We start from the raw sequence: 27,001 nt of genomic DNA, 5'->3' as shown, positions 1-27,001 counted from the left end.
AAACTTTTGTAGAAATCCAGGTGCAAGAGGATAAGGACTTGAATTCAGCATCAGCAGAGGGAGAGTGAATTAGTCAGAATGTGCCTGAAAGGAAGGAGAAACAATAGGGTTTGGAAGGGTTGAATTGCTATGGGGAACTTATTGCCAATGAGGGCCTTGGATTTCAGGTTCTTGTCTTGTAAAACAGGCAAATCAGGGCTGTGGAGGGGGTGTGATGAGTGTTAATTTGGTCATGGGGTAAGTCCCCTGAAGAGCTGTGTGCTGACAAGGATTTCCAAAGCTTAATGAAGGAATACGGACTTATTCTCACCAGTCCTGGTTTATTTTGTTTTGTTTTTTGTTTTTACAAATACAGTAAACACTGATTATTGTCATTAGCTCAAACAGTCAATCAACAAGTGACAAAATGAGGCCTGGGAAAGACCTTAGCTTAAAAAGGACAAGGTCTCCCACTGCATTTGGGGCCACCTCCATTCATTGAGATCCATATCCTGACACTGGACTCAGATTGACTCTGGAGGAGAGAGTGAGGCTGATGACTTTGCACAACTCTGCCTCACTTGAATCCAATTTACTTGCAAGTCAAGAACTCATCCTTCTGATGTCATTGGTCCTCTTCAAAAATGAAGGACAAACAACAATTTGTTTCTTTGTGTAACCTAGGTTGGAAGTGCAGCAGCCATTCATAAGTGCAACTGTACTGCAGATCAGCAGAGAAGTTTTGACATGTTCCATTTCTGACCTAGACTCGTTTGCCTTTCACTAGGCAGTCTGAAGTCCTCTGCTCCTGGGGCTTACCATATATATATGTATTATTTTGCTTTTCTTGGAGGGCAATTGGGGTTAAGTGACTTGCCCAAAGTCACACGGCTAGTGTGTTAAGTGTCTGAGGTTGGATTTGAACTCAGGTCCTCCTGACTTCAGGGCCAGTGCTCTATTCACTGCACCACCTAGCTGCCCCAAAGGGTCACCATATTTGTGCCTGACAGTTTGTAGCACCCAATCAGCTTGAGCCCTGGTAGAGTTCAGAACTCCCAAGCTCCAGCCTCTGGCAGCCTTGGACTCCCTGGTAGCAGAGATCGCAAAAGTTCAGCACCATTCCCAGCGAATAGGAGTTTATTTAGTGTCTACTATGGACCAGATGCTGTGCTAAAGGCTCGAGATACAAAGAAAAACATTTTAATAGTTATTTATGTAGCAGTTTAAGGTTTGTAAAGTATTTTTGTTATCTCGTTTCCCATTTTACAGATGAAGAGACTGAGGCTGAAAGACTATGTCCCTAAAGCCTATATCAATAGATGCCATTCTGTTTACTATGCATGGAAGATCAAGTATCTGCTCTGTGTAGAACACCATCTGAAAGAGAAAAAAAAATTGTTTTTAGATGATACAATCCCTGCCTTCATGTGGATAATATATAAACTGATACTTATGATACAGAATAAAACAAACAAAAAAGCACATCAAGGGCTTCCAACTGTACTGGACATCTCCACCGATATGCCCTGCTGGCGATTCACATTTAACACGACCCAAAGCTGCTTCTCTTAACTTCACTTTGTCTGGGGATTAAGAAAATCATCTCAGTTACTGAGGCTTGACGCCTTATACTCATCTCTGTCTTTTCTCTCTCTTTCATTACCTACATTCAATCAGTTAACAAGACCTGTAGTTTTCTCCCCCTAAGATACCTCTCACACCTGTCCCCTCCCTTCCACTTCCATTGCCACCACCCCAGGACCAACCCAAATCACCTCTTGTCTGGACTATTAAAATAATCTTTGGTCTCTTCTTTCCCCAATCTATCCTTTACACCAGAGGTGTCAAACTTACCCAGAGCCAAAAGCCTATACAACTCCCAAGTGTGGCCAGAATCAGTTTTTTTGTGTGGGTGTTAAGTGTCTGAGGTCAGAACCAAACTTGGGTCCTCCTGACTCCAGGGCCGGTGCTTTACTCGCTGCACTACCTAGCCGCCCCCTGACACACAGTTCTAATGTACTACTACCATCACTCCTGCCCCCTGTTCAAAATGCTTTGGTAGCTCTTTAATGCCTACAGGATGAAATAAAAATGCTTAAGCCTGGCATTCAAGGCCTTCTACAGTCTGACTCCAACTTACTTCTTTAACATATTTCAATTCTATTTAATGTATATTTGTTGTGTTTACTAGTATTTTGATGTCCCATGGCTACCTGCATTCCATCCAAACTGGATCCCTATTCTTGTTTTTGCCTTTCCAACCTATATTGGGATGGACTCACTCTATATCTTTATCTGTTGAAATCCCTTCCTTCATTTAAGACCTACCTGAGATGTCACCTTCCCATGAAGATTTCCATGGTTCATGAGGTGATAGATTTTAGAAAAAAAAAAAAGCCTTCAAGGTCAACAAGTCCAAACCACCTCATTTTACGTATGAGGAAACTGAGGCCCAGAAACATTAAATGACTTGCATGTGATCATGCGCCTTCTAGATCGCATGTCTAGTGCTCTCTCTACTGCTTTACGCCACCTCAGAAGCAACCTTTGGGAGCTCAAGTGACTGCCCAGAGCCACCAATTAATAAATGTCAGAGGCAGGATTTGAGCTCAGGTCCTCTGAATCCTGAGCCAGTGTACTGTGCTACCTCCTCTGTGCAGAAATGCCTCCCCTAAATGACTGACCCAAGGTCACAAAGGTAATAAGTGGTGGCCCTCGCTGAAAGTGATCTCTCCCTCCCCATATTTCTCCTAGTACTTTGCTTGGATCCTTCTCTTACACTTTTTTTTTGGAGGGCAGTTGGGGTTAAATGACTTGCCCAAGGTCACACAGCTAGTTTTGTGTGTGTGTGTGTGTGTGTGTGTGTGTGTGTGTGTGTGTGTGTTAAGTGTCTGAGGCCATATTTGAACTCAGGTCCTCCTGACTCCAGGGCCGGTGCTCTATTCACTGCGCCACCTAGCCACCCCTCTCTTACACTTTTGACCTTCTGTTTCATCTTGTAGCTTTTATATCCTGGTAGTCCCAATGCCCATTAGGTTTGTCATTCCCTTGAGGACAGGGACTGTGGCATTTCCCATCTTTGTATCCCCCTGAGCATAGAACCTTGCTCATGGTTGGTATTTGGTAGATGTTTGTCATATAGTGAACTCCATGCAAAAGTACTAACTTTAGAACTCTGGGGTGCTTAGAAAATACTTCCTGGTTGATATGGTAAATTCGTAATTTCCCTCCACTCTCAACTTCTTGTCCACTTTTCTCTTTTGAACTATTAATTAAATTCATCCAGCATTTGCTAAACACTAATGTGCAAGAAACTGTGCTGAGTGGTGAGAATACACAGACAAAAAAACTGAAATGCTCTGCCCTTGAGGAGATTCTGTTCTATGGGAAGGATTGAAAATGCACATAGAGAAGTGGATACAAAGTATGTAGGAAAAGCTGGTTTTAGAGTTAGGAAAATTTGAGTTCAAATACTGCCTTTTACACACATTAGCTTTGTGACATTGGATAAGTAACTTCACCTCTCAGTGTTGCAGTATAACATTATGTAGCAGAGAAGGTGCTGTATTAGTGGAGGGAATTTCTTCTCTCTCTCTGTTTCTCTCTGTCTCTCTTTCTCTGTTTATCTCTCAGGTATTGTGAAATAAATCTGGAAAACAGGTTAGAGCCAGGTTATGAAGTGCACACAGTTTGTCAAGGACAAGGATCCAAGCCCTCAAACAATTCTGTGTCTTGATCTTATGGGGCATCGAAATATGTGATTCCTATTGTAGTATTGGTGTTATTTCTTCAAATGGTAGGCCAGACAGAGAAGAAGGATAAAGGCCAAGTAATATAGTCCTGCTATACACTTGAGACTAAGATGCTCAGTCTTCTGATTCTAAGAACAGTGTGCAATGTGTGCTTGGGCAGTGTATCAAACATGTATGCACTACCATCTAAGGTTTCTTATAATATAGAAAGCAACAGAGAGCAGAGATGAATTAATCATGAAGCCAAATGGTTGAGACTAGCCTTCAAAAAGAAAGCACATCTCAACATTTTACTGACGCTTAGAGTAAGAAGAAAAGCCTTGTATGTAGCCATGACACTAATAAACAGGGACTCAATGATATTAGTGTCAGGCACCAGCTGAGGATGGCCAATGGTGGGCTCCCTGGAGTGCTGGTTTAGAATGGAGTAGTAGAGTAATAAAGGAAGATGAAAAGATTCACCTTTCTCTTTAGCCATTTGTTTTCTGAGCCAGCCAAAGCCTCCATCAATTGCATTAGAAAATGTCATATCTGGGGCAGCTAGGTGGCATAGTGAATAAGAGTACTGGTCCTTGAGTCAGGAGGACCTGAGTTCAAATCTGGCCTCAGACACTTAACACTTACTAGCCATGTGACCTTGGGCAAGTCACTTAACCCCAACTGCACTGCCTTCCCCTCTCCAAAAAAAAATGTCATATGATCCAAACTGTGTCAAAGAATAGGATTTAGTTTTCTAGAGTGTGGCTTAAGATACCAGAATGATGAACTCTGTGGCAAGGAAAGAATTGCATCTATGGTGTCATGGGCCATAAGTCAATGGAACAGGACCAATTTTGAACTTCCCCTCAGGGCCCCTGCCTCCTGCCATTGATTTACATTTGCTCCAGTAAGCTCAAAACTGACACTGAATTATCATCTCCTGCTGATAATGACTGTCAGGGTCTGGATTTGGTCAGAAATTTGAAACAAATCAGTAAGAGTTGCTGAGTTGTGGTAGTTGAAAGGAGTGTGGAAGTGGCAGTGAAGAGCAGAGAGTGCATCCTGATTCCCATTATGGCCTGTGAGTCTAGAAGTATGACAAAAAGCACAGCTAGGACTGGACAGGACGACTGGGAATGTGGTGTTACCAGGTTCTCATGTCTCAGTGAGCACTTGGAGATGGAACAAGAGAATAAAAGGTCTGAGGAGAGGAGATTCACTAATAATGGAGAAAGAATTCCAGAAGGTAGACTAGAAGGAGTGGGCAGGTTTGGAGTGAAATGTGAGGAGGAGGATAGGGCAGCTAGGTGGCACAGTGGAGACAGCACCGATCCTGGAATCAGGAAGGCCTGAGTTCATATCTGGACTCAGACACTTACTAGTTGTGTGACCCTGGGTAAGTCACTTAACCCTGTTTGCCTCAGTTTCCTCATTTGTAAAATGAGCTGGAGAAGGAAATGGCAAACCACTCCAGTAGTTGCCAAGAAAACCCCAAATGAGGTCATGAAGAGTCAGACAGAACTGAAACAACTGAAAGACTAGGACTGCGTTGTGGATGGAAATGAAGAGACCAACAGCTGGTGTTGGAGGTGAGGTTTGTTCTTTGGTAGCCAGGGGTCAGATCACACTAGTAGTGAGTGTCAGAGTTGGGATTCAAACTCAGATCCTGTGACTATTAGTTCAGTGTTCTTTCCACTATGCCGTAATTGTGGAGAACACAAGATGTACTGAAAGATAGGAGTTGAGTAAATAATGGCTCAATTCTGAAAGGGAGGAAAGGAATCTGAAGACTTGGGACCAATAAGATTGAGACCCTTTCCCAGAAAAACTCTTGAGAAATTAAGTGAATGATTTATGGACACTTAGGAAGGGAAATAGAAATCACTATGAGCCAGCATGTGTTCATCAAGATTAAGTCATACCAGGCTAACTTCATTTCCTTTTTTGTCACAGTGGTACAATAATAAATAAGGAGAATACTATCCAGAGAGCCCTTCTGGATTTCAACAAGTGATCTAAGTGGGTTAGAATTGTGCAAAGGCTTTGTGTGTGATGGCAAGATCAATGATATAACCATCTCTGAGTATAGCTGAGGTCATAACGGGTCCCCAAAGTCAAGGTGACTGGTGATAGCCCAGGAGAGCTGACCTTGGTGTTTTCAATGTCTGACCAAACTTGAAGTGCTCCACAAAGCCTGCTCCAGCTGCTTCATGGCCATCAGAACATTCTGCTGGGCGAAGTCTTCACATGCTAGTGGTAGACATTCCCCCTAATTCACTGATGGGTTTGAGGTCTATTGGTTGGTTACCCTCAGTCTTATTTAGCTTGTCTATAAGATGTCTTCACAGATGGGTTAAACCAGATATAACTGTTGATGGTGATAGAGCTAAGACAATGGAATTAGTCTTCTTGTTATCAATGTAACAAGCTATTTGTTTAAGAATTGTGCGTGTAGATCTGTATATTCATGTTGGTAAATTTAATGTTGAGGTCAAAATCCAAGGAGAACAAAGAAACAAATGTAATGGAACAAACAGGAAAGAGCATGAGGATCACTCAAAGGTACTGGGAATATTTATCCTGGAGAAGAAAGAAATCAGCAGGGACAGGGGAGCTGTCCAATTATTATGTAAGGATTGGTATGTGGAGGAAGGATCAGTATGTGGAGGAAGGATCATGCTTATTTTGTTTAGTTCCATCAGGAACAATGTGTAGATGTTGCAGAGAGACTAGTTTAGGATTGATGCCAAGAAAAACTTCCAAATCATTAGAAATATCCCAGAATAGGCTGGGCTGCCTTGAGAGGGGATGAGTTTCCCATTCTTGGAGGTTTATGAGCAGAGGCAGAGAGATCACTCATTTGACATGTAATAGTGATTGGCCTTTAGGGTCCCTGGTCTCTGATTCTGAATGATGAACAAAGGGAAGAGTCAAAATTTTTAGATCATCTATAGATTTTAACTTGGCTGTTGGTAGTCGTCCCATGATTCTAATGAGTAGACATGCTGCTAGAGGAACTGAATCATAATAATACTTTTGTTTTATACAAAACCAGTGTTGCATATGGTCTGGTCCCCTCTTCCAAAGCCAGGTTGCTACACTTTCCCCCAAGATTCTAGGGACCCTGGAGGCAGCTAGGTGGTGCAGTTAATAGAGGACTGGCCCTGCAGTCAGGAGGACCTGAGTTCAAATTCAAGCTCAGACACTTAACACTTACTAGCTGTGTGACCTTGGGCAAGTCACTTAACCCCAACTGCCCTGCATTCCCCCTTGCAAAAAAAAAAAAAGATTCTAGGGACCCTGAAAGGTTTGTGGGATATTTCTTGTTTTTACCTTTGGAAGTTCAAGTTCCCACTAGCTGTGTTTCTGATGTGGTTTGGGGTTACTGGGAACCCCCATATGACAGGGTATGAGGTGCATCCACCTGAAAAGAATTCATGCACTCAAACCTTCTTCCAGTCAAAGTGGCTAGATTCCTACTGAACCTGCAACTTAATGGGGGTCAGATTGATACTTATATACAAAAAAAAAAACTGTGAAAGGATCTGGATGGTATTAAGGAGTGGTAAATAGCCTGGGGTAGGCCAAGAGCTACTGTGAAAGGACTGTCAAGTATCTAGGTGGGCTTGGTAGTGTATGGGCTGCTGAAATGTATGGGAAAATTCAGGGATTGGGTTCCTTTCAAAGACATGGTCTTTTCCTTTTAGGGGTCCAGGTCCCATTACCCCATCATTCTCATCATTTCCTCCATTTGTATGTCACCAGTGACTAGCACTCCAGTTCCATTTAACTACTTAACATCAATTAACTTTTGCAAAGGGATTTTTACTTCAAAGATATAGCAAGAACAAATATACAAATATTTATCTTCCCCCCAAAACTTTGGGACATACTCTCCCCAATACCACTTCAGCTTCTGGGAGAGTAATCTCAACACTTAGCTTAATTCCTGTATAGCATCAGTCCCACCAAATTCATATTCAGATTTGGTTTGAATCTCAGATGACTCATTTTTCCTGACTATGGTCCTGAAGTTCATTCCTGAAGGTTGGTTCTTGCTGTGAGGAACATTGATACTTGTACTTTATGCATATATAGATATTCCACAATGGGCCACATCTCTACTTTTACAAAATAGACTGAAAGATGTAGAGAATACAAAGAACCATTATTATTTTTATTTATTGACTATAAAGAAGCTTTTGATTCAGCAGAGCAAAACACCATTTTAATCACTTTTTTTCCCCAATAAGGTATTTCTCTTCCATACATCAAAATCATTTAAGACTCTGATTATAATTGCAAAATTAAAAATTGATTTTAATTCTATTTTACTAAGATTTAATCTAGATTTAATATTCCCTTAATTCCCTTAAGATTCCTTCCCCTTGTTAATGTCATCTACCTCCCACATCCCAGAGAATCTTGCGTAAAGGTCTAGTGTCTTTGTAACCCCACCCATCACCCCACTTTTCCAGAGAAACCTGATTAACCTCAAAGGTCAAATCTCAACTCCCATTACCTAAGAGACTTTGTCTTGTGATTTGAATCACCTGTCTTGGCTCTGGTTAAGGGGGTTCTAGAACCACTAAGCTCTGAGCTGGTCAATCTAGACAATCTAGACATGGGACACATCTTTGCAGAGGTGAAGACACTATATATAGATGGTATCATCTGTATGTGGACTCTACAGATTATGTGTTGGCTAATTTTGTTGAACTAGGATTTTTTCCCTTAAATTTTTTTTTGTTTATAATGAATGGGTTTTTTGGAGTGGACGGGGAGGGATATATTGGCATATAAAATATAGAAGATAGCAATAAAAATTTATTTTTAAAAAAAGGCCAAAAGACACAGTCAGCTCAGAAAGTATTTAGTGAAATTGTATATAGAGCAAGAATAGTAGAAATAAAACATTTCCCACAATAAACTGGGTTGTATTTTCCCGCAAACATACCCAACTTCAGCAAGAAGACACACATAGAGAACACAAATGGAGAGGCACACATGTGACCAAGGTGCCCACAAGGCAGCCTGTTGCTCAGCCGTTGATGCTTCTGTGTCGTTCATGCTTTCATTGATTTTTGTGGTTGGGCCTGCTCCCCACTGGTCTTGTGTAGGATCACAGGAACTTCTGTTAACAGTGGAGTCTCTGCCTGCACTAACTTCAATTTCAGTTTCAGCTGAAATCCCTAACTAGAATTCTTGCCATGCTCTTATAGAAAAAAAAAGCAGCAACCAACATCCCATAACCAACAGAAGCCTTCCTTGTTTTCTACCTCTGTCTGGCTCCAAGGTTTCCCATTTCCTTAGCATTCCTGGAGATTCTTGTCTCCAGGCATTAGGGATTTAGTCCTTCCCTCTACCCCCACCCCAAACTCTTTTCCTGATAGGGTTTAATCCCTACCCTTACCCCAGTTTAAGGAGACTAGCCAGTACACTTTTCAAATTCTCATCTCTCCAGTCCAGGATATAAAGCAACTCATAGCTATTTGTTTCTTACTTACTAAATAGTTCTGTGGGGAGGGACTCCATGGTTTTTAAAACTCCAAGTCTTCTTTTCACATAAAATCCTCTTTTTTCTTTATATATAAGAATTTTTAATGTTGATAGTGATGATTAAGTTTATAATAAAGAAGGAAATAAAAACATGATTTGGTGGTGATGTTAAGAAATAATGCTTCAGGCTCTAGTCTCCAGCTTCTTTCAAAGCATGGCTCCCACACTGCTTCCTACACAAGCCTCCGCAGCACACTTTATCTTGAGATACTTTGTACTGATTTACTCGTGTACATCAAGTATCACTGCTTCCACAGCAGAATGGATGATCCACGAAAGCAGGAACCCTTTCACTTTGTCATTTTATCATAGGACAGCACTTTTTGTACAGCAGGTATTTGTTACATGTTTCTTGAATTGATTGGAAAGATGCTTTGAACTAACACAAAAACACATTGAAAAAAAACAACTATGTATTCCTTTCACCCTTGCAGATGAGTAGGCAGAGGAAATAAAAAGACAGAAACAAACAAGCTAAAGTCAGTTACACTGTAAATACAAGGTCATCTGGGTGGAACCTGGCATGTGTGGGTGTGGGTGTGAGGGGTGTATGTGAAGTGTGTGTGTGTAGAAATTCAGGAAAGATTGTACCCAGGAGATGATGCTTGAGCTGAGTTTTGGAGGAAGCTATAGGGGTTTACTGATTTCCCCAACTAAAATGCTCACCCTGAACATTTAACAGCCTACTCTCTTGAGGTGGTTCAAATTGACTTCATTGCTTCTGAATAGAGTTAAGTCTCTAGTGTAGCATCACTGAACTCAGTCCTTGACCATGTTCATAAGATCATAGATTTAGAGTTGAAAGGGGCCTCAGAGATCCAGTCCCCTAATTTTATAGGAAAATAAATCAGATTTAAAGAAGTTATTTGTACTGAATAGTGCACTGGCCCTGAAATCCAGAGGACCTGGGTTCAAATCTGGCCTCAGACACTTGACACTTACTAGCTGTGTGACTCTGGGCAAGTGATTTAACCCCAACTGCCTCCCCAGAAATAATGATTTGACTAGTCCAAGGTCACACAGAGAATAAGAAGTAGCAGAGCTGAGATTTGAACCCAAATTGTAAGCTTCCAAATCCAGCACTCTTTCCATGGCATCATGGCTGATGTATGCAAACACTAAGCCATGACATTTAAAAAGTATTGACTCACAGGAAACAAGGGTGCAGATAAGTTTTTGCTTTCATAGCTGTGAGGAGAGGTGTGAAAAAAAACAAACAATTGATTTTGAATGAGGTGAAGAAACTGAAGAAGAAATTGGAGAATGTCTGAATTTATCAAGTTATAGATCTAGAGGAAGATAAATCCATGCCTTAGGATGTTTCCTGTCTTAGGTCTGATTCCCAGGCTGGAGCAGAAGTATAGTATAGAGGTGGAGAGGGGTTCTAGAACCACTAGACTCTGAGCCGATCAGTTTGGACTTTGACAATCTGAAATGTGTCCAGAGGAGAGTGAATTGAAACGATGTCACATGAGTTAGCAAGGCACAGTGGATAACAGAGATCTGGAATTTAAGTCAAGAAGGTTGACTTAATCTTCACCATGAAACTTAGTAGTCATGTGATTCTGTGTAAATCACTTAATATCTATGAATCTCAATTTTCTCAACCATAAAATGGAATAGCCACATCTCTTATTTCATAGGATTGTTGTAAGGATAAAATGAATACATACATACATGCATATACTCATATATGTACATATGCATGCATGTGTATACACACACATATATACATATCTATGATATGTTCTGCTATATAAATATAATTTATGATTGTTGACAGCAGTATCATTGTTTCCTGAAGGACCTGGAGACATTTAAACTAGAGCAAAGACTGAGGTGAGACACGATAGCTGTTTTCAGATATCTGTCATAAGGAAAAAGTATTAGATTTATTCTTCTTGCTTCCGTAAAGCAGAACTAGAAGCAATGAGTAGAAGTTACAGAAAGGCAAATTTTTGGCTTGATATATGAAGAACTCATTAATAGTTAGAGTTCTCCAAAACTAGAGGCTGCCTAGTGAGGAAATCAGTCCCCTGTCACTGGTGGAGCCCAAGCAGAGAATAGGTGAATAACTGGAGATACTATTGATTCACCCAATATAGGGTCTATACCAACTCAAATTATTCCAATTATTTATTAGAGCTGAGGCCTTGTGAAATCCCTCAGGATGCAAATACTACTGGTGAATCTTGGCAGAAGGGCCCTGACTTACCTTAGTTATAGGAGATAGGAGAACCATTCCTCCCTTTCCCTTCTTTCTACATATAGCATTAGGTTTCCTCAAAACTCTGAAGACAAAATGTAGTATTATCAATGATCAGACTTTGAGGGCTGGATCAGACATTTCACTTACACCAGTCTGACCAACTACATACATCTATAGTCTGACAAGCACTCTGGGAATGCTCCATAAATTGTGCTCTGGGACAAGCAGCACCTAAAGATATCCTTTAGTCAACTTTCTAAGAAAAATTCAGCTAGGGTAAAAGGCCTTGAAGAAACATTAGATCTCAGGGCATAAGTGTCTTGGAGGAGAGACTCCAGGGCCCTGCATCATGGAGAAGGATACAGACCCTGGAATACAGGGAGTCCACTTGAGGAAGACCACCGATGAGGAAGGGAACAGACCAGGCCAGTCCCAGGAGGAGTTCACCTTGGGACTGATTGGCCTTGGGGTGAGGGGGAAGGTAGTCTCCCATTTTAACTAATATTTTTTGCTAAAGTGCTAAAATCATCTTACCCGCTGAAGCTATCCAAGTGCTATAATGCTTTCTAAATTTAAGTGTCCTTAGGAAAAGCCTCAGTCACCCTACCCCAAGTTTCATTTGTCTCTCTCACACACACCCCTGAGGTTTCTGATTAGCTTTTCCCATATTGCAGAACATAGGCCCCTGGTATGGCTGCATAGCTGGTTTCTGTTTTGCTGTTTGCTGTGACTTCCGGAAAAGGAAATGCCTGTGCTGTTTTAGTATACAGTATCTGATCCTTCATCACAACTAGCAAGCATCCTCCTTTGACAACCATCTTTACCAGAAAGAAACCTCTCTATGTGCCTATATACTATCTCTTCAACAATAAGGGGAGTCTTATGTAAATGTCTAGACTTGATCCCCAGGGTACATTAATAATTTATCCCAAATTAGGAATATTTACTGTGAACACATGAACAAAACACATATACAATTTCCCTTATCACAAACATTTATTAAATATGTAGTATGTATAAGATACTGGGTTAGATGTTATGGATGATACAAAAAAATTACAAAAGGGTTCCAGCCCTCAATAAACTTACAATCCAGTTAAGGTGATGGTTTATATTTGTAAAAAATATATGTATATTGACATATACAAATGATGTCATGTCTTCTTTGTTATCCCCAACTTTACAGATGAAGCAACTAAGGCACAGATTGAATCAAATTTATTCAAGTCAATAGCAGAGTGGGAGGGGATGTAGAATTCTGTGCCCTTGATCTTGGTTCATCTGAATGTGTTCTTTTCTAGCTCAGCTCCTTTCCAAGAACAGCATATGATAATACAAATAGATCAAATGAAAGCTTCCCCCTCCCTAATTTAGTCCTTCTGACCTTTCCTAGACTTTTACATGTAGGCATATTTTCCTAGTAGCTTTATTTGAGTCTATGAAAACCTAGCTTCAGGTGAAACAGTAAAACTGGAGCAGCTCTGGTAGGAGCCAGAGACTGCAAACATTGTAATTGGGGCATTTTTTAATGATGCAGTGTGCTTGTAATATCTTAACTCCTTCAAAATGTACTTGTAGCAACATTGTTAGTGGAGTGTTTTCTAGGGTGGGCCCTAGTAATGTCACTGGCTTGGAATGATCATTCCTTCTATTTGCATTACCCCTCTATAAAATACTTTTCCATTATTAGAACATTCTCATGGGAGGTATAAGGGGCAGGATTCTAGATTTGGGAATAGAAGGATCATTCAAAATCATCTAGTCCAAGGCTTCTTAAACTTTTTCCACTCATGACCCCTTCAGCACTTTTTACACTGTGGGTCAAGACCCCATGTGGGGTAGTCCAACCCCTTGTTTTACAGATGGGGAAACTGAGGCCCTGAGAAGTCATTATTTTCCCAAGCCCACACATAGGCATGGCTTTGCTGGGATTAAGCCAGGCTGGAATTTGGACCTAAGTCCTCTGACTCCAAATACATGGTGCTTCCTGCTGTACCACACTTCCTCTTAGATAAGTAGGCCAGATATCATCATGATTATGCCCATATAGCAGATAATGAAACTTAGTACAGGGAGGTAATTAACTTACAAATGACACATGCATTTGGTAGAACCAGAGCTCATCCCTGGTTTTCCTGGCTTGCAGGTCTGTGTTCTTTCCACCAGGCTCCATGGCTCAAAAGCAGTTCCTTTCTTGCTTTTGCCTACCCACAACCACTGCCGCCACTTTCACACAGTTCCTTTTGCTCACTTATCACCTCTTTCCACCTTTCACCAGATGGCTCATATTGAAAGATTCTCAGTCCTTCATTGAGTTCAGTCACTGCTATGTGGTTACAGAAGTTAAAGTATGAAGGAATGCACAGAAATCTCCATCCTGGTTAGTGACCTTCTGCTCAGGAGTTAGTGCCCTTACCTCAGCCCCGGGCTCCATGATGAGCTCCTCTTCGGCCATTGCTGGCACATTGATATAGTCATCAGAGTCCTCACTATCCATTTCTCCAGATGTCTCTTGGCTGTTTCCATCCTGTGCTAATGGCTCAATATTCTCATAATCCCAGAAGTCAAGTGAGTTCTCTCGTGCCTCTTCACATTGGACATCAAAAGGGAGACTGGGAGTCCAACCCAGCATGCATCCTGTATTTGTTGATGTCAATTCTTCCCCTGCATGTGGCTTTTTCCTATAAGGCTCAGCCCATAGGACATTGTCATAAGCCTGGAAGTCTCTAAACGTTATCCAATGCTGTCTGCCCTGATCCTCCTCATTATCTGCTGCTGGCACATTTACATAGTCATTGGAGGACTGAGAAGAGCCCTCTGCATCCCCATGATAGTCACTGTCCTCAAGGTGTAGAACCCAAATACTGGTGGAGTCTTCAGTATCCCGAGACCTGCTGTCTCTTTCTGCACTGGATTCACTCTCCTCAAATGTTTGAAGGTCCTGGAGAGTCCCAGACGAGGAGCTCATTGCACCTGGATTCCTGGAAATGTCTTCAGCACTGGGCACATTGACATAATCCTGTGAATCCTCTGAAGAGGTGCTCATGCTTTCTAGGGATGCCCCAACATTGACGTAGTCTACTGCAGGGATGAAGTTCCCATGCACCTGGGATATAGCAGTGTTGTCATAGATGCCAATCTCATATCCAACAGCAGGAACACTTGCTCTGCCTGACTGGAGGACATGTACTCTTGGTGAGAACTGTAAGGAATCAGAGAAATGATTTCAATGTATCAGAAAGGGGTATGGAACATTAGCATAGTTTTTTTTTTCTTTTTCCTGCTCATGTTGTGATGTATTACAGCTTTTGTTTTTTTCCTTCATGTTACTATTTCTAAGACCTTCCGTAGCCTTAAAAGTGGCTGAGTCGGGGCGGCTAGGTGGTGAAGTAAATACAGCACCGGCCCTAGAGTCAGGAGGACCTGAGTTCAAATCAGGCCTCAAAAACAACACAAAAAAACTAGCAGTGTGACCTTGGGCAAGTCACTTAACCCCAATTGCCCTACCTTCCCTCCTCCAAAAAGCAGAAAATAAATAAATTAATTAAAAAAAAATTTTTAATGGCTGTGTCCTGGGCCAAGGATTCAGAAAAGGTTCACTGTTTTCTAGTCTATTTCACAGATGTGTAATGAAAATATGGGATATAGGATAGAAGTGATTACTGTTTATTTATGGGTTAGACTTGATGAGCTCTGGGGTCCTTCTCTTCCAATCTTGAGTTTCTATGATTATTGTATTGTGATACTGTATGGAGACAGACAGTTCTTTTATATATATATATGCATATTGTTAAATATATAGTTCTTTAATGTTTGAATATTATTTTATGAAATTAATAAAGGTAAACTGAGATACAAATTTCTGAGCTTAACCACTTGATAGTGACATGTAACTGTTAACAAAATGGGTCAGACTGGCAACCTTGGGAAAGCCAGCAACCCCAACGAGAAGAAGGGGACCCTCTTTATTGACATACATCAAGTAGGTGTGGAAAAAAGGTGATAGGTTGTAGAGTTGGAGCAGGAACATTATAATTGGCTATACTAAGAAAGGCAGGCTGGCACTCACATGAGATTAATCACTGCCCCTCTCTATCAATTAAGGAATGTTGATTGTTTTATGGAATGCATCCTTTCTAATTTTTTGCTAGGGCATCAAAACTACCAGATTTCCTGTCTCCTCGGAACAGCTTAAAATTTACCCTAATTGCACAGGGACAGGCAAGGACAGCCAACACATCTTTTGGGGATGCTACCAAGTTAATTTGTGGAGCTTAAAGATAACAAACATGTTCTGGAAGTATCCCAGGAGCTACAGTTATGAGAGATGACAATGTGTATATTTATAACTAACTCAGAGGGAAAGCAAAATTCCTGAGCTCAATTCAAGGACTGGAGATGTAACTTTAGGAATCATAGTAGTATTAATTTAATTTTCTTCAGAGGTTATATGTTGTACATGAGAGCACAAAAGTCAAGAATTCTTTTGCCTTTTTTGGGAGGACAATTGGGGTTAAATGACTTGCCCAAGGTCACACGGCTAGTAAGTGTTAGGTGTCTGAGACCAGATTTGAACTCAGGTCCTCCTGACTCCAGGGCTGGTGCTCTATTCATTGTACCACCTAGCCGCCCCAAGAATTCTTTGTTACTGGGGAAAAATTACATATGTGCATATGAATGTCTGTATATATTTCATGTATGTACATACATAAACACACATGTGTGTGATAAATATATGTGTATGTATGTGTATGAGCATATGGGCCAAGAATATGGAGGTGTGTGTGTGTGTGTGTGTGTGTGTGTGTGTGTTTGTGCATGTGCACCTGGGTCTTACCACATGCTCAGAATTAGGATTGTCTGAATTTCTGGGAATGAGACTCTCCGTACTGAAAATACGAATGTTTCTTGAGTGACGCCGACCTTAAAGAAGAGAGAAGATAAGGTGAGAAGAGAGGTTCTTAGGACTGCCCATGACCTAAGTAATGGAACCCCAAATGGATCCCAATGTTACAGGTGAACCTGGAATTGCTCAGGACTTTAGATACTCATCTGTTCCACATTCAACAAACGTTTATTAAGTTTTATATGTATGTATGTATATATATATATGTATATAAGTGTGTCTATATGGAGCATTATGCTTGTTACTGGGAGAGAAACCAGCTTAGATAAGGTCATGTTTCTCTAATTTAAGGTCTGGGTGTGTGTGTGTACAAAACAAATACAGATAACCAAAACAACAATAAAATAGCCAGCATTTATATAGTTTAGCAGCTAGGTGACCCAGTGGATAGATGGCCTGTCATGGAATCTTGAAGACCTGAGTTCAAATCCAGCCTCTGATACTTACTAGCTGTGTGAATCATTTAACCCCGTTTTCCTCAGTTTCCTCGTCTGTAAAATGAGTAGGAGAAAATGGCAAACTACTCCAGTATCTTTGCCAAGAAAACTCCAAATGTGTCATGAAGAATTGGACACAGCTGAAATGGCTGAACAACAACAACATTTATACAGTTCTTTAATGTTTGAAAATTACTTTATAAATATTACCTTATTTTTGCTATTATTATCCCCATTTTAAAATTGAGGAAACTGAGGTAAACAGAGGTAAAATGACTTGTTCAGAACCTCACACCTAGTAAATGTCTTAGGCTAGGTTTGAACTCAGGTCTTCCTGACTCTGGGTCCAATCTTTTGGGCACTACACCCTAACCCTAACCTAACATGATAAATTATTAAGTGTAAGAAAGGTATACTAACAAAGAACTTATGTGAGGTCTGAGAGGAGATCAGAGAGAAGCCCATTAAGTTGGGCTGCTCTTCTTTCTATGTTCTTTCTCTTGGCAATTTCATTAGTTCCCATGAATCCAATTTCCATCTTTATGCAGACACCTCCCAAATATACTTGTCTCACCCTCTTCTTTCTCCTCAGCTCTAGTTCCACATCTCCAACTATTACCTTGATAGCTTTGTCTGGTGTCTCAAATTCAACATATCCAAAAGGAACACATTTTCTTTCTTACTAAACCCACTTTTACTTTTGATTTTATTATTTCTGGGAAGGCCTTCTTCTTCCATCATTCTCCAGTAAACCAAGTTTGCAGCATGGGGATTGTTCTCAATTTTTCACTCTCACTCATCATGCCCCACTTTCCATGTTCAAAGTCAATTGTCAAGTCTTGTCAATTCTAATTCAATATATCGTTAACCTGAACCTTTTTCTTTATCCATACTATTACCACCCAGTTTCAGGTCTCAGATGTCAGACTATTGCAATAGCCTCCTAATTGTTTCCTTTTATCCAGTTTCTTCTCTATGAAGTTGCTAAATTGGTATCTTTTTTTTTTTTTTGGCTTTTTGGAGGGCAATTGGGATTAAGTGATTTATCCAAAGTCACAAGGCTAGTAAGTGTTAAGTGTCTGAGGGCAGATTTGAACTCAGGTTCTCCTGACTCCAGGGCCAGTGCTCTATTCACTGCGCCACCTAGCCACCTCGGTATCTTTTTTTTTTTTTTAAGATTGGTTCCCCTATATCTCCCAGGTTAGAAGTGCAATGTCCACTCATGGGTTTGATCTCAATACCGAAAAGAATAGAACTTTTCACCTGCTCCATTTCCCTGACCAGTGCTAGTTACCGTCTCCTTAGACAGAGTGGTGGCCCTCCATTCTCAGGGACTCACTATATTGGTGCCAGATCCAGTGTGGATATACAACAGACTTTAGCTCTCCTACAACTCCCAATTCCCAATCTCAAGTGACCTACCAGTGCCAGTTTCCCCAGCAGCAGGAACTTCAGGTGAACCCTAGCATGCCTGGCCCAGGTTAGTATTTCTAAAATGCAGATGTGACCATCCCACTTCCCTTCTCTAGATACTTCAGTGGCTACCCATAGGATAAAATACAATCTCTTCTGTATGGTACCTAAAGTCCTTTATAATCAAGCTTTTGTCTGTCTTTCTGGGCTTATTACTGGCCCCTGTGCACTCTAAGTTCCAGCCAAACTGACCTGTTGACTGTTCCCCATACTTGTCCTTCCATCTGCTATCCCCATGCAAGGCTGTCTCTGGTGCCTGACATGCTCTCCCTATTAATTTTTGCATCTTGGAAGCCCAGTTCCATTGAAGGCTTTGCTCAAGTGACATCTTCTTCAAGAAATATTCCTGTTTCCCCCATTTATTAGTCCTCTCTGCCCCCAACAATAGCTGTATATATATATTTTTTTTTTCATAAAACCTATATATACTTATCTGTGAACATGTTGTATCTCCCCAGTGGAATGTTGGCATCCTGAAGGCAGGGACACTTTTGTATTTGCCCCTCTAGTGCCTAGCACTGCACAAGACACATAGTGGGTGCTTAATAAATGGTTGTTAACTGATTGACCAGAGGAATGAGTGATATAAGCAGACTTCTATATAAGAAAGATTATTCTGGTAGCTAACCTGATACTCTAGTGACCAGAGGGTTAGAGCTAAAGTTTTTTTTTCTATTACTTTCCATTCCCCATCCTGAGTTGAGCTAGAAAATGATGGCCAGTGACTGGGTAAAGCTAGGTTGTGTGCCTTTTCCCAGTTTATCTTTTTCCTTCTTCCTAATTCTGGGAGTACTTCCCCTTCCTCACCCTGTTTGGATTTTCCCACTTTTCCCAACTACCCTTCCTGTAGCTCCCTAGGGCCATCCCACTGGGATTACATCTTGAGATTCATTGATCCCATTCTTTCTGTAGCTTTCCAGAGTAATAATAAAAGCAGAAAGATCTCTGAACTAGGAGTCAGACGTTTCTGAATCCTGGTTCTGCCACTTACTAGTGGTGTGATCTTGGACAAATCATTTAACCTCTTTGTGCCTATTTTCATAGTATACAATTGAGGAAATATGAATAAATGACCTGCAAGGTCCCTTTCAGTCCTAAATCTATTCTCCTTTGAAAGCGTAAAGAAATACCAATTCATTCTTCTTTGGACCCAGGAACATGAGAGAAGAACCTACCAGGTCTTGGTTGGCTTTGGGGCAGAAAACCATAGATGTTTTTTGCTCGTTCTCTGGATTGGGATAGAGTCACCAACGGAACAACAGTGACGCGGAAGTAAGATACCGGTTCTATAAGGCAATAGGATGAGAGAGATGTCAGTAGCATCTGGGCTGTTGGGTTATATGGGGTCTCACCTCTTGGGCATGGACTCTACCTGAGAGATTGTCTTGCTCTTATCAGAAGACTAGTCATTTTTTCCCAGATTAGGCCAATCCCATATAACCCAGTAGAGACTAAGAGGTCTTGGGGAGGAGAAGGCAGCCAAGAGTAGTGGGTTTGATTCATTTTTCATATTAAGTGAACAACACAAAAATACAAGCAAACCAGCACTCAAATGATCACTGACAATTTTGAAATCAATGGTTAAAATTCTTTGAGAGGACTAAAGTTCTACCTCTTGGGTGGGATTTGTAGTGTCAACACTAGAAATTTTTGCTAACCCAGATGAGTGGCATGAAAGCTAACATTCATTCAGTTTGGAGTTTCTCAGTGTGGCAGAGACCCCAGGATACCCTAGGGCTACTACTGGGGAAGCCACTGCCAGGGCTATGGGAGGGGAGGAGCTCGCCTTGGTTGAGGCAATGATGGTTTTATTTAGGAGTTAGGGAAAGAAACTGTCATCTGGTAGTTTCCTATTTTAATTAATCTTTCTTGCTAACTGTGTGCCACTCAGTTGTTTCTGTGCTACTGAGTACTGTCAATGTGACCTTTAAATTTCCTCTCACAGAGACAAAGTCCTAGTCACCCTGCCCTAGTTCTAGCTTTGGGGGTGTGTGAGAACTAAATAGGACTTTATTCCCTTCCAAATGGAGCTGGAGTGGGAAGTTAAATAGCCAAAAGGTGGACTTTAAATAACTATTACTTTCATACATGATCTAAGGACACATGCAACTCACGTTTTTTCCATTTATTCCAGAACCACAGAGTGAAGAGGAGAGCAGTGACGAAGAAGATGGCGAGCAGCCCCGCAACCACAGAAAACAGGACACTGGGTTGGTCTTTAAATCTAGAAGAAGCCACAATTAATCCAGGCTCCTTCTGCCCAGGCTGGGTGGGGCTTTTTAGATTTGCTTGGCATATCAGAGTGCCCTCCTGGCTGCACCAGCTGATGGATTCCACCACTGACCATAACTCTTCCTCCAGTCTAATTACCCATCTCATCTGTCATTCTCCGTCAGACCCTCTACTCCAGGCTAGGCTGCTTTGTTTGCTATCCACACTACATGTCTTGCTCACTTCCGCCATTATGGAACAATTTAGAGGTGACTGAAAGACATCTTAAAGATCATCTAGATGTAATGTTGGAAGGGCAGATAAAGCACTTATTAATGTGTGCCAGAATACAATAAAAGCAAGCAAGGCAGCCATTCCTCTCCAAGAGCTTAACTGGAGAAGACAACAAATGGAGGGGAACTGGAAAGGGCATCTGGGTGTGGAGATAGCCAAGAGGTGGTATAGAAGCTGGGTTCTTGGAAAAGTCAGGCAAAAGTTCCGCCAACTATCTGAGCTGGCAGATCTAGGGAATAGTCCAAGGTTGTGGTGGGAGAAAAGAAGAATGAAGGCAGGGGAGGGGTAGAAGTGGCATGGCCTAAATCTCCCCTTTTATAGATGAGGAATGGGGCAGCTGGTTGGTACAGTGGATAGAATGCCCACCCTGGAGTTAGGAGAAGAACCTGAGTTCAAGTCTAGCCCCAGATAATTGCTACCTGTATGACACTGGGTAAGTCACTTAACCCCTATTTGCTTCAGTTTCCTCATCTGTAAAATGGGCTAGAGAAGGAAACAGCAAACTACTTCAACATCTTTACCAAGAAAACTCCAAATGGGGTCCCAGAGAGGCAGATTCTACTAAAATGACTGACCAACAAATAGATGAGGAAAATGAGGCCCAACTTAGTAAGGAACCCAATTCAAGGATATACAGCTAGTTAATGATGGAGCTAAAAATTGAAGAGCCAGATCGTTTTACAGGGGGTGCTTTCCAAAGTACTTTGATCTCTCTCTTCTCCTTCTTCTCCAATGAGCTATATAACCTTTACAATGTTTCTCAAGGCTCATCTCCAAAAAGGTTTCATTCATTTGTTTATTCAATAATAATTTATCAAGTACCTACTATGTGTAAAAGACTCCTCAGCAGGCAGGCATGAGAGATGCAAAGGTGAAACAAAACAAAAAAATCAAAGAATAGGCATTTATAAAGTGCTTCCTATGTGCAAGACGCTGTGCTATGGATCTGGGGCCATCTCCAGTCATCCTGATCTATGTCTGGCCACTGGACCCAGATGGCTCTGGGGGAGAAAGTGCGGCTGGTGAGTTGGCACAGCCCTCCCTCCTTTAGATCTAATTCATTTGCAAGTCATGGCATCCCCTGATGTCATGGTCCTCTTCCAGAACGAAGGACAAACAACAACAGATAAACAACCCATGTGCGAGGCAGTGTGCTAGGTGTTAGAGATACAAAAAAAAAAAGCAAAAAGGGGAGGAGGACTAACGTGTACAGATCAGAAAAATCAAAATGTAAAAAAATTGTGCAAAGTAACATTAAGAGGGAAGCTCAGAGAATCAGAGCAGGACTCCTGCAGAAGGTGGCATCTGAGCAGTGAGCTTTGAAGGAAGCCTGTGAGCCTAACTAAGGCAGGGCTGAGAAGGGAGTGCCTTTCACAGGTGAGCCACCATCTGGACAAGGGCATAAAGGCAGGAAATGGGATTCCATGTATGGAGAACAGCTGGCAGGACAGTCTGAATGCAAAGTGTAGATAGAACCAGATTATGCAGGGTTTTAACTTCGGGGCTGAGGATCTTATATTTTTACCCTAGAGGCAATAAGGAGCCTCTGAAGAGGTCTGAGCAGGGGGTGACATGGTCAGGTCTGGTTTGATTTTGTTTTTTATTTCTTGGGAATATTAATGTGTCAGCTAAGTGGAGGATGGACAGAAGGGAAAGACATTAAGCGGGTAAACCAGTTCAGGGGATATTATAATAGTCCAAGTGAGAAATCCGAACTAGGTTACAGGAGTCGTGAATGGAGAAGAGGGGGCAAATGCAAAAGATGGATCAAAGGTACCTTTGACTTGGCAAATGATAGGGTATGGGGTGGGGGTGGGGAAGGTGAGGAAGGAGGAGGAGCCAAGAAAGAGTCAAGAATGTTTTCAAGGTTGGGAACTGGGAGATTGGTAGAATGATGGTACGCTCAATAGAAATTTAGAAATTGAGCTCCATCTGGGACATACTGAATTTGATGTTCCTATGGGACATCAAAGTGAGATGTCCGATAAGAAATTGGCAGTGTAGGAATTGGAGTTCAGGAGATCTCTCTGCCTCTGTCTGTCTGTCTTTCTCTGTCTCTGTCTTTCTCTCTCATTGTTCAGCCATTGCAGTTGTCTAACTCTTTATTGACCCCATTTGGGGTTTTCTTGGCAAAGGTTTGAGTGGTTTGCCATTTCCTTCTCTAGCTCATTTTACAACTGAGGCAAATAGGGTTAAGTGACTTGCCCACGGTCACACAGCTGGTAAGTATCTGAGGCCAGATTTGAACTCAGCATGAGTCTTCCTGACTTCAGGCCCAGCACTCTGTCTGTGTATTATATCACCTAGTTCCTTATCTCTCTCTCTCTGCATACCCACACCCACATATACATATATGTATATAATTTATTATGCACATATGTGTATATAAAATATATAATATATGTGTATATGTATACATACACACATACATGGAGACTATATACCCATATATTAGCATACATACATTCATATGTGTTTATGGGTATATATACATATACATATAAATGTGACATCTGCATAGAGATAATAATTAAACCAATGAGAACTAATAAAATGGATAAGGAGGAGGGTATAGAGAGAAGAGGGAAGAGGTCTTAGCACAAATAATAAGTAATAAATACAGTACTTGCAAAGACAAAAGATAAAAATAAAACTCCTTGCCCTTATGGAGCTTAAAATAAATTCCCCCCATTTCTAGTCCCTTCATTCACTCTACTCCACCTCCCCTCTCCTCCTACCCATACCACATTAGCATTATCAATGTAGTTGTAGATTCAGTTATGTTGTAGGTCTACTGGAATGCATATCGTGCTAATGTATCTTATAATATATAAACATATAATCAACATAGCAACAGATTATAACATATTATATTATGTCCTATAATATCATATATATCTTATACAAGGAGGTCATTCCTACATCTTGGCAGACTGTTCATAGTAACAGTGTTTTGCTAATACGGTTACATCGAATTATTTAAAAACAAAAATAAAAGCAAAAAACCCCTCTTGAAATGTGTAACCTCTCCAGTTCTTGTTCCTCACAGTAGTGGATTTGAAGACAAGGATGCTGTTATATTTAAGGAGTAATTTTACTTGCAACATGATTTCCTTACGAATCTCTGAAATAAGGAATACAAGAATTGCTATCCCTCATTTTCTAGAAAATAGAACAGTCTCAGAAAGGTCACGCAAGTTGCTCAAGGTCACACTGTTAAGAAATCACTAATCTGGGACAAACTCAGGTCTGTCTCTAACCATAGTGTGGCTTCTACCAAACCATGCTGCCTCACCTAAGCTAAAACACTGGACTTCTGGGAAAGTCTGGACTAGAAGATTTATTTGTTTTCCATTGAGGAGATTGGGACCAATTGATGATCAACATTTATCAAGTACTTACTATGTGCTAAGCAGTACATAGACTAAGAGATGATAGCTATAAAGTTGGGGGAGGGCAATGATTTGTAAAGCTGGGGAGGAAAGTGGGAACAGGCCCAGAGCTGAGTAAGGGATAGAATCTGGCCATTCCGACTTGCCCACCCTTATTTGTGTTTGCTCCTCACACCTCTTCTCCAATGAGTTCCCCAGCCTTGGGGGATGAGGGAACAAGGAAAGTCTCAGGGTTTTCCCAGGCTCTTTGGCAGTCACAACTGAGGAGCAGCTGAGTGGGTTCACCAAAGGCAGGCCCCAAAGTCTCACTTCTCTTCCCATGGACCTGATTCTCCAGTGTGCTCTGAGGAGAGACTGTATCCCCTAAATCCTCCAAACACAACTGAGAAGTGGCTTGTCCTAGCTGTGACCCAAGGTCATGGCTAGAGTTACCTCAGGCTGGTTTTGATGCTGAAACTTGGGTCAATCATCTCTCTGACTCTCTTACCCCAGGCAGCCATACTTCTCAGTCAGTCAACACTTATTAAGTACTTGCTTTGTTCCAGGCTAAGTACTGAGAATACCAAAAAAAAAAAGCAAAAGACAGACCTGCCTTCAAAGTTAGTCCACAGTCCAATGAGGGAAATGACAAGAAACAAGCACATATAAAACAAGCTATAATATAGGAAAATTAGAAAATAATTAAAAGAGGAAAGGCCCTAGAATTGAGGGGTTGAGAAAGTCGTCCTGGAAGAGTTGGGATTTTATCTGGGACTTGAAGGGGTCCAATAAAACCAGTAGATGGAAATGAGGAGGGAGAACATTCCAGGAATAGGGGACAGTCAGGGAAAATACTTGAGCCAAGAGATCAAGTGTCTTGTTAAAGGAACGGCCAGAAGACCAGTGTCACTGGATAGAAGAGTTTGGGGCAGGGAAAAAGGTATAAGAAGACTGGAAAAGTGAGGGGATTGAGGACCATAAGTTTTAAATGGCTTTGAATGCTGAATTTTGTATTTGATTCTGGAGATAATAGAGAGCTACTAGAGTTTATTGAGTATGGGGGTGACATGGGCAGGCCTTCACTTTAGGAAAATTACTTTGGTGGCTGAATGGAGGATGGATTGGAGTGAAAGACACTTGAGGCAAGCAGACCCACTAGCAGGCTATTGCAATAGTCCCAACCATGAGCTGATAAGGGCTTCCACCATGGTGGTGGCAGTATCAGAGGAGAAAGGGGGCCATATTCAAGAAAGATATAGAGGTAAAATAGACAAGCCTTGGCAACAGATTGGCTATGAGGGGTGAGAGAGACTGAGAAGTTGAGGATGACACCTTGGTTGTAAGCCTGAGAAACTGAAAGGATGGTGTTACCTTTAATAGTAATAGGGAAATTAGCATGGGGGAGGGATGTTTAGGGGAAAGTTAATGAGTTCCATTTTAGACATGTTGAGTTCAAAAAGCCTACCAGAAATCTAGTTCATAATGTCTGAAGGAAAACTGAAAATGTAAAACTGGATGTCAGTAGAAAGGTTAGGGCAGGATAGAAAAATTTGAGAATCAGCATAGAGATGGTAATTCAATCATGGTTACTGATGAGATCACCAAGTGAGAGGGAGAGGAGAAGAGGGCCTAGGAAGAACCCTTTGGGTCATCTATGGTTAGAAGGGGTGACATGGATAAGAATCCAGTGAAGATTGAAAAAGAGCAGTCTGATAGGAAGGAAGGGAACCAGGAGAGAGAGGTGTTCCAAAAACTTAGAGAAAAGAGAGAATCTAATCTAATCCAATCCAAGGAGTATTGCCTTGACCAAGAATGAGCCAAGGGGAATGATTGAAGCTGCAGTCAGAACTGAAAAGGATGGCCAGGGAAAGTGTCATGATGGGGGAGCTGGGTTTCAGTGAAGATGGAAGATGGGTGGAAGGAATGAAAAAGGAAAAGATTTAGGATGAAGGGAAGTTTATTGCCTATGAACAGGCATTCCAGAGGGCACAGTGGAAAGGATGGATGTTTGGTTGGGGCTTTGGGGTGGGAGTATTAAGGGGGATGAGAAAAAGGAATTAGGAAGTGGGTGGTGGGGAATGGGGTTTGGATGATGGCCTATAACCTCTCTAAGTAAGAAATTGCCCAGAGAGGTTCCTGTGAGAAATGTGAAGCATCTTCTGAGGCACAGGAGAACATAAACTCCTTGAGAGTTTTCTCTTTCTGTCCCCAGTGCCTAACATAGTGCTAGAAACATATTACATGCCTTAATTGCTTGCTGAATTGAATTAAATTGAATTTAGCCCCTGATATCCCCCAAAACATAAATTAACTAGTTTCTGTCATGCAACTCCTTGGCTCCAAGCAGGACAGAACTTGAAATATACCATATAATTTTTTTCTTGGAAAATCCCTCACTAAGGCTGCTGTCTAGTTTTTACAAAGACATCCACAGTCCTTCCACTCTCCTTCTCTGACACAAACCACCCAATAGATAATATCAAGTATGTCTAGGTAGTTTTAGTGGCAATAGCAATGTCAAGAAAGGAGCTTCCCAAAGGAAACCTCCTTCCTCCATTTGTTAGTGGTGAGGAGATCTCCATCCACTAGCTAGCCCATTAAAGCAAGTCTATAAATGAACACTTACCCAGTGGGGCTGCCAGCAGTCTGTGGGACCGTGGTGTATTCCATAATCTTCTCTTTGCTACCAGAGAATAGAGGGTTCAGTGTTTCCATTGTGGGTTAAATTGCTAAATGCACATCTGGGTTGGAAAAAATAAATAGGTTTTAGTTCTAGGTCCACTCTCTCCTAAATCATCATAGTCTTCTCTGCTATTGATTTCTCATAATAG

General features: G+C 41.3%; 1 protein-coding gene across 1 annotated transcript; it reads right to left on the bottom strand.

Annotated features, from left to right (window-relative positions):
- Nucleotides 1-1,136: 1,136 nt before the first annotated feature.
- On the bottom strand, nucleotides 1,137-26,885 carry LAX1 (lymphocyte transmembrane adaptor 1). Its single transcript, XM_069074338.1, has 6 exons — nucleotides 26,797-26,885; nucleotides 20,409-20,518; nucleotides 19,470-19,580; nucleotides 16,316-16,401; nucleotides 13,895-14,680; nucleotides 1,137-1,356 (listed from the first exon to the last, which is right to left on the bottom strand). The coding sequence occupies exons 1-6, from the start codon at nucleotides 26,883-26,885 to the stop codon at nucleotides 1,243-1,245; spliced, it is 1,296 nt and encodes a 431-aa protein (XP_068930439.1). The 3' UTR covers nucleotides 1,137-1,242.
- Nucleotides 26,886-27,001: the final 116 nt, after the last annotated feature.

The sequence above is a fragment of the Petaurus breviceps genome, unplaced genomic scaffold, assembly GCF_028583685.1.
Source record: "Petaurus breviceps papuanus isolate PSGF00001 unplaced genomic scaffold, PetGlider_PUasm1.0 90895, whole genome shotgun sequence".
NCBI lineage: Eukaryota > Metazoa > Chordata > Mammalia > Diprotodontia > Petauridae > Petaurus > Petaurus breviceps.
Note: the sequence above shows the minus strand (reverse complement) of the source record. Positions and strands in the feature narration are given on the sequence as shown.

What these genes read in the sequence shown, in the direction of transcription:
- LAX1 (XM_069074338.1), bottom strand. Translation starts at nt 26,885, where the DNA reads ATGGAAACACTGAACCCTCTATTCTCTGGTAGCAAAGAGAAGATTATG. An exon ending in ACTGCTGGCAGCCCCACTGG is followed by an intron (nt 20,519 to 26,796) that starts GTAAGTGTTCAT and finishes GGCTTCTTCTAG; the next exon opens with ATTTAAAGACCAACCCAGTG. An exon ending in CCAAAGCCAACCAAGACCTG is followed by an intron (nt 16,402 to 19,469) that starts GTAGGTTCTTCT and finishes CTCTTCTTTAAG; the next exon opens with GTCGGCGTCACTCAAGAAAC.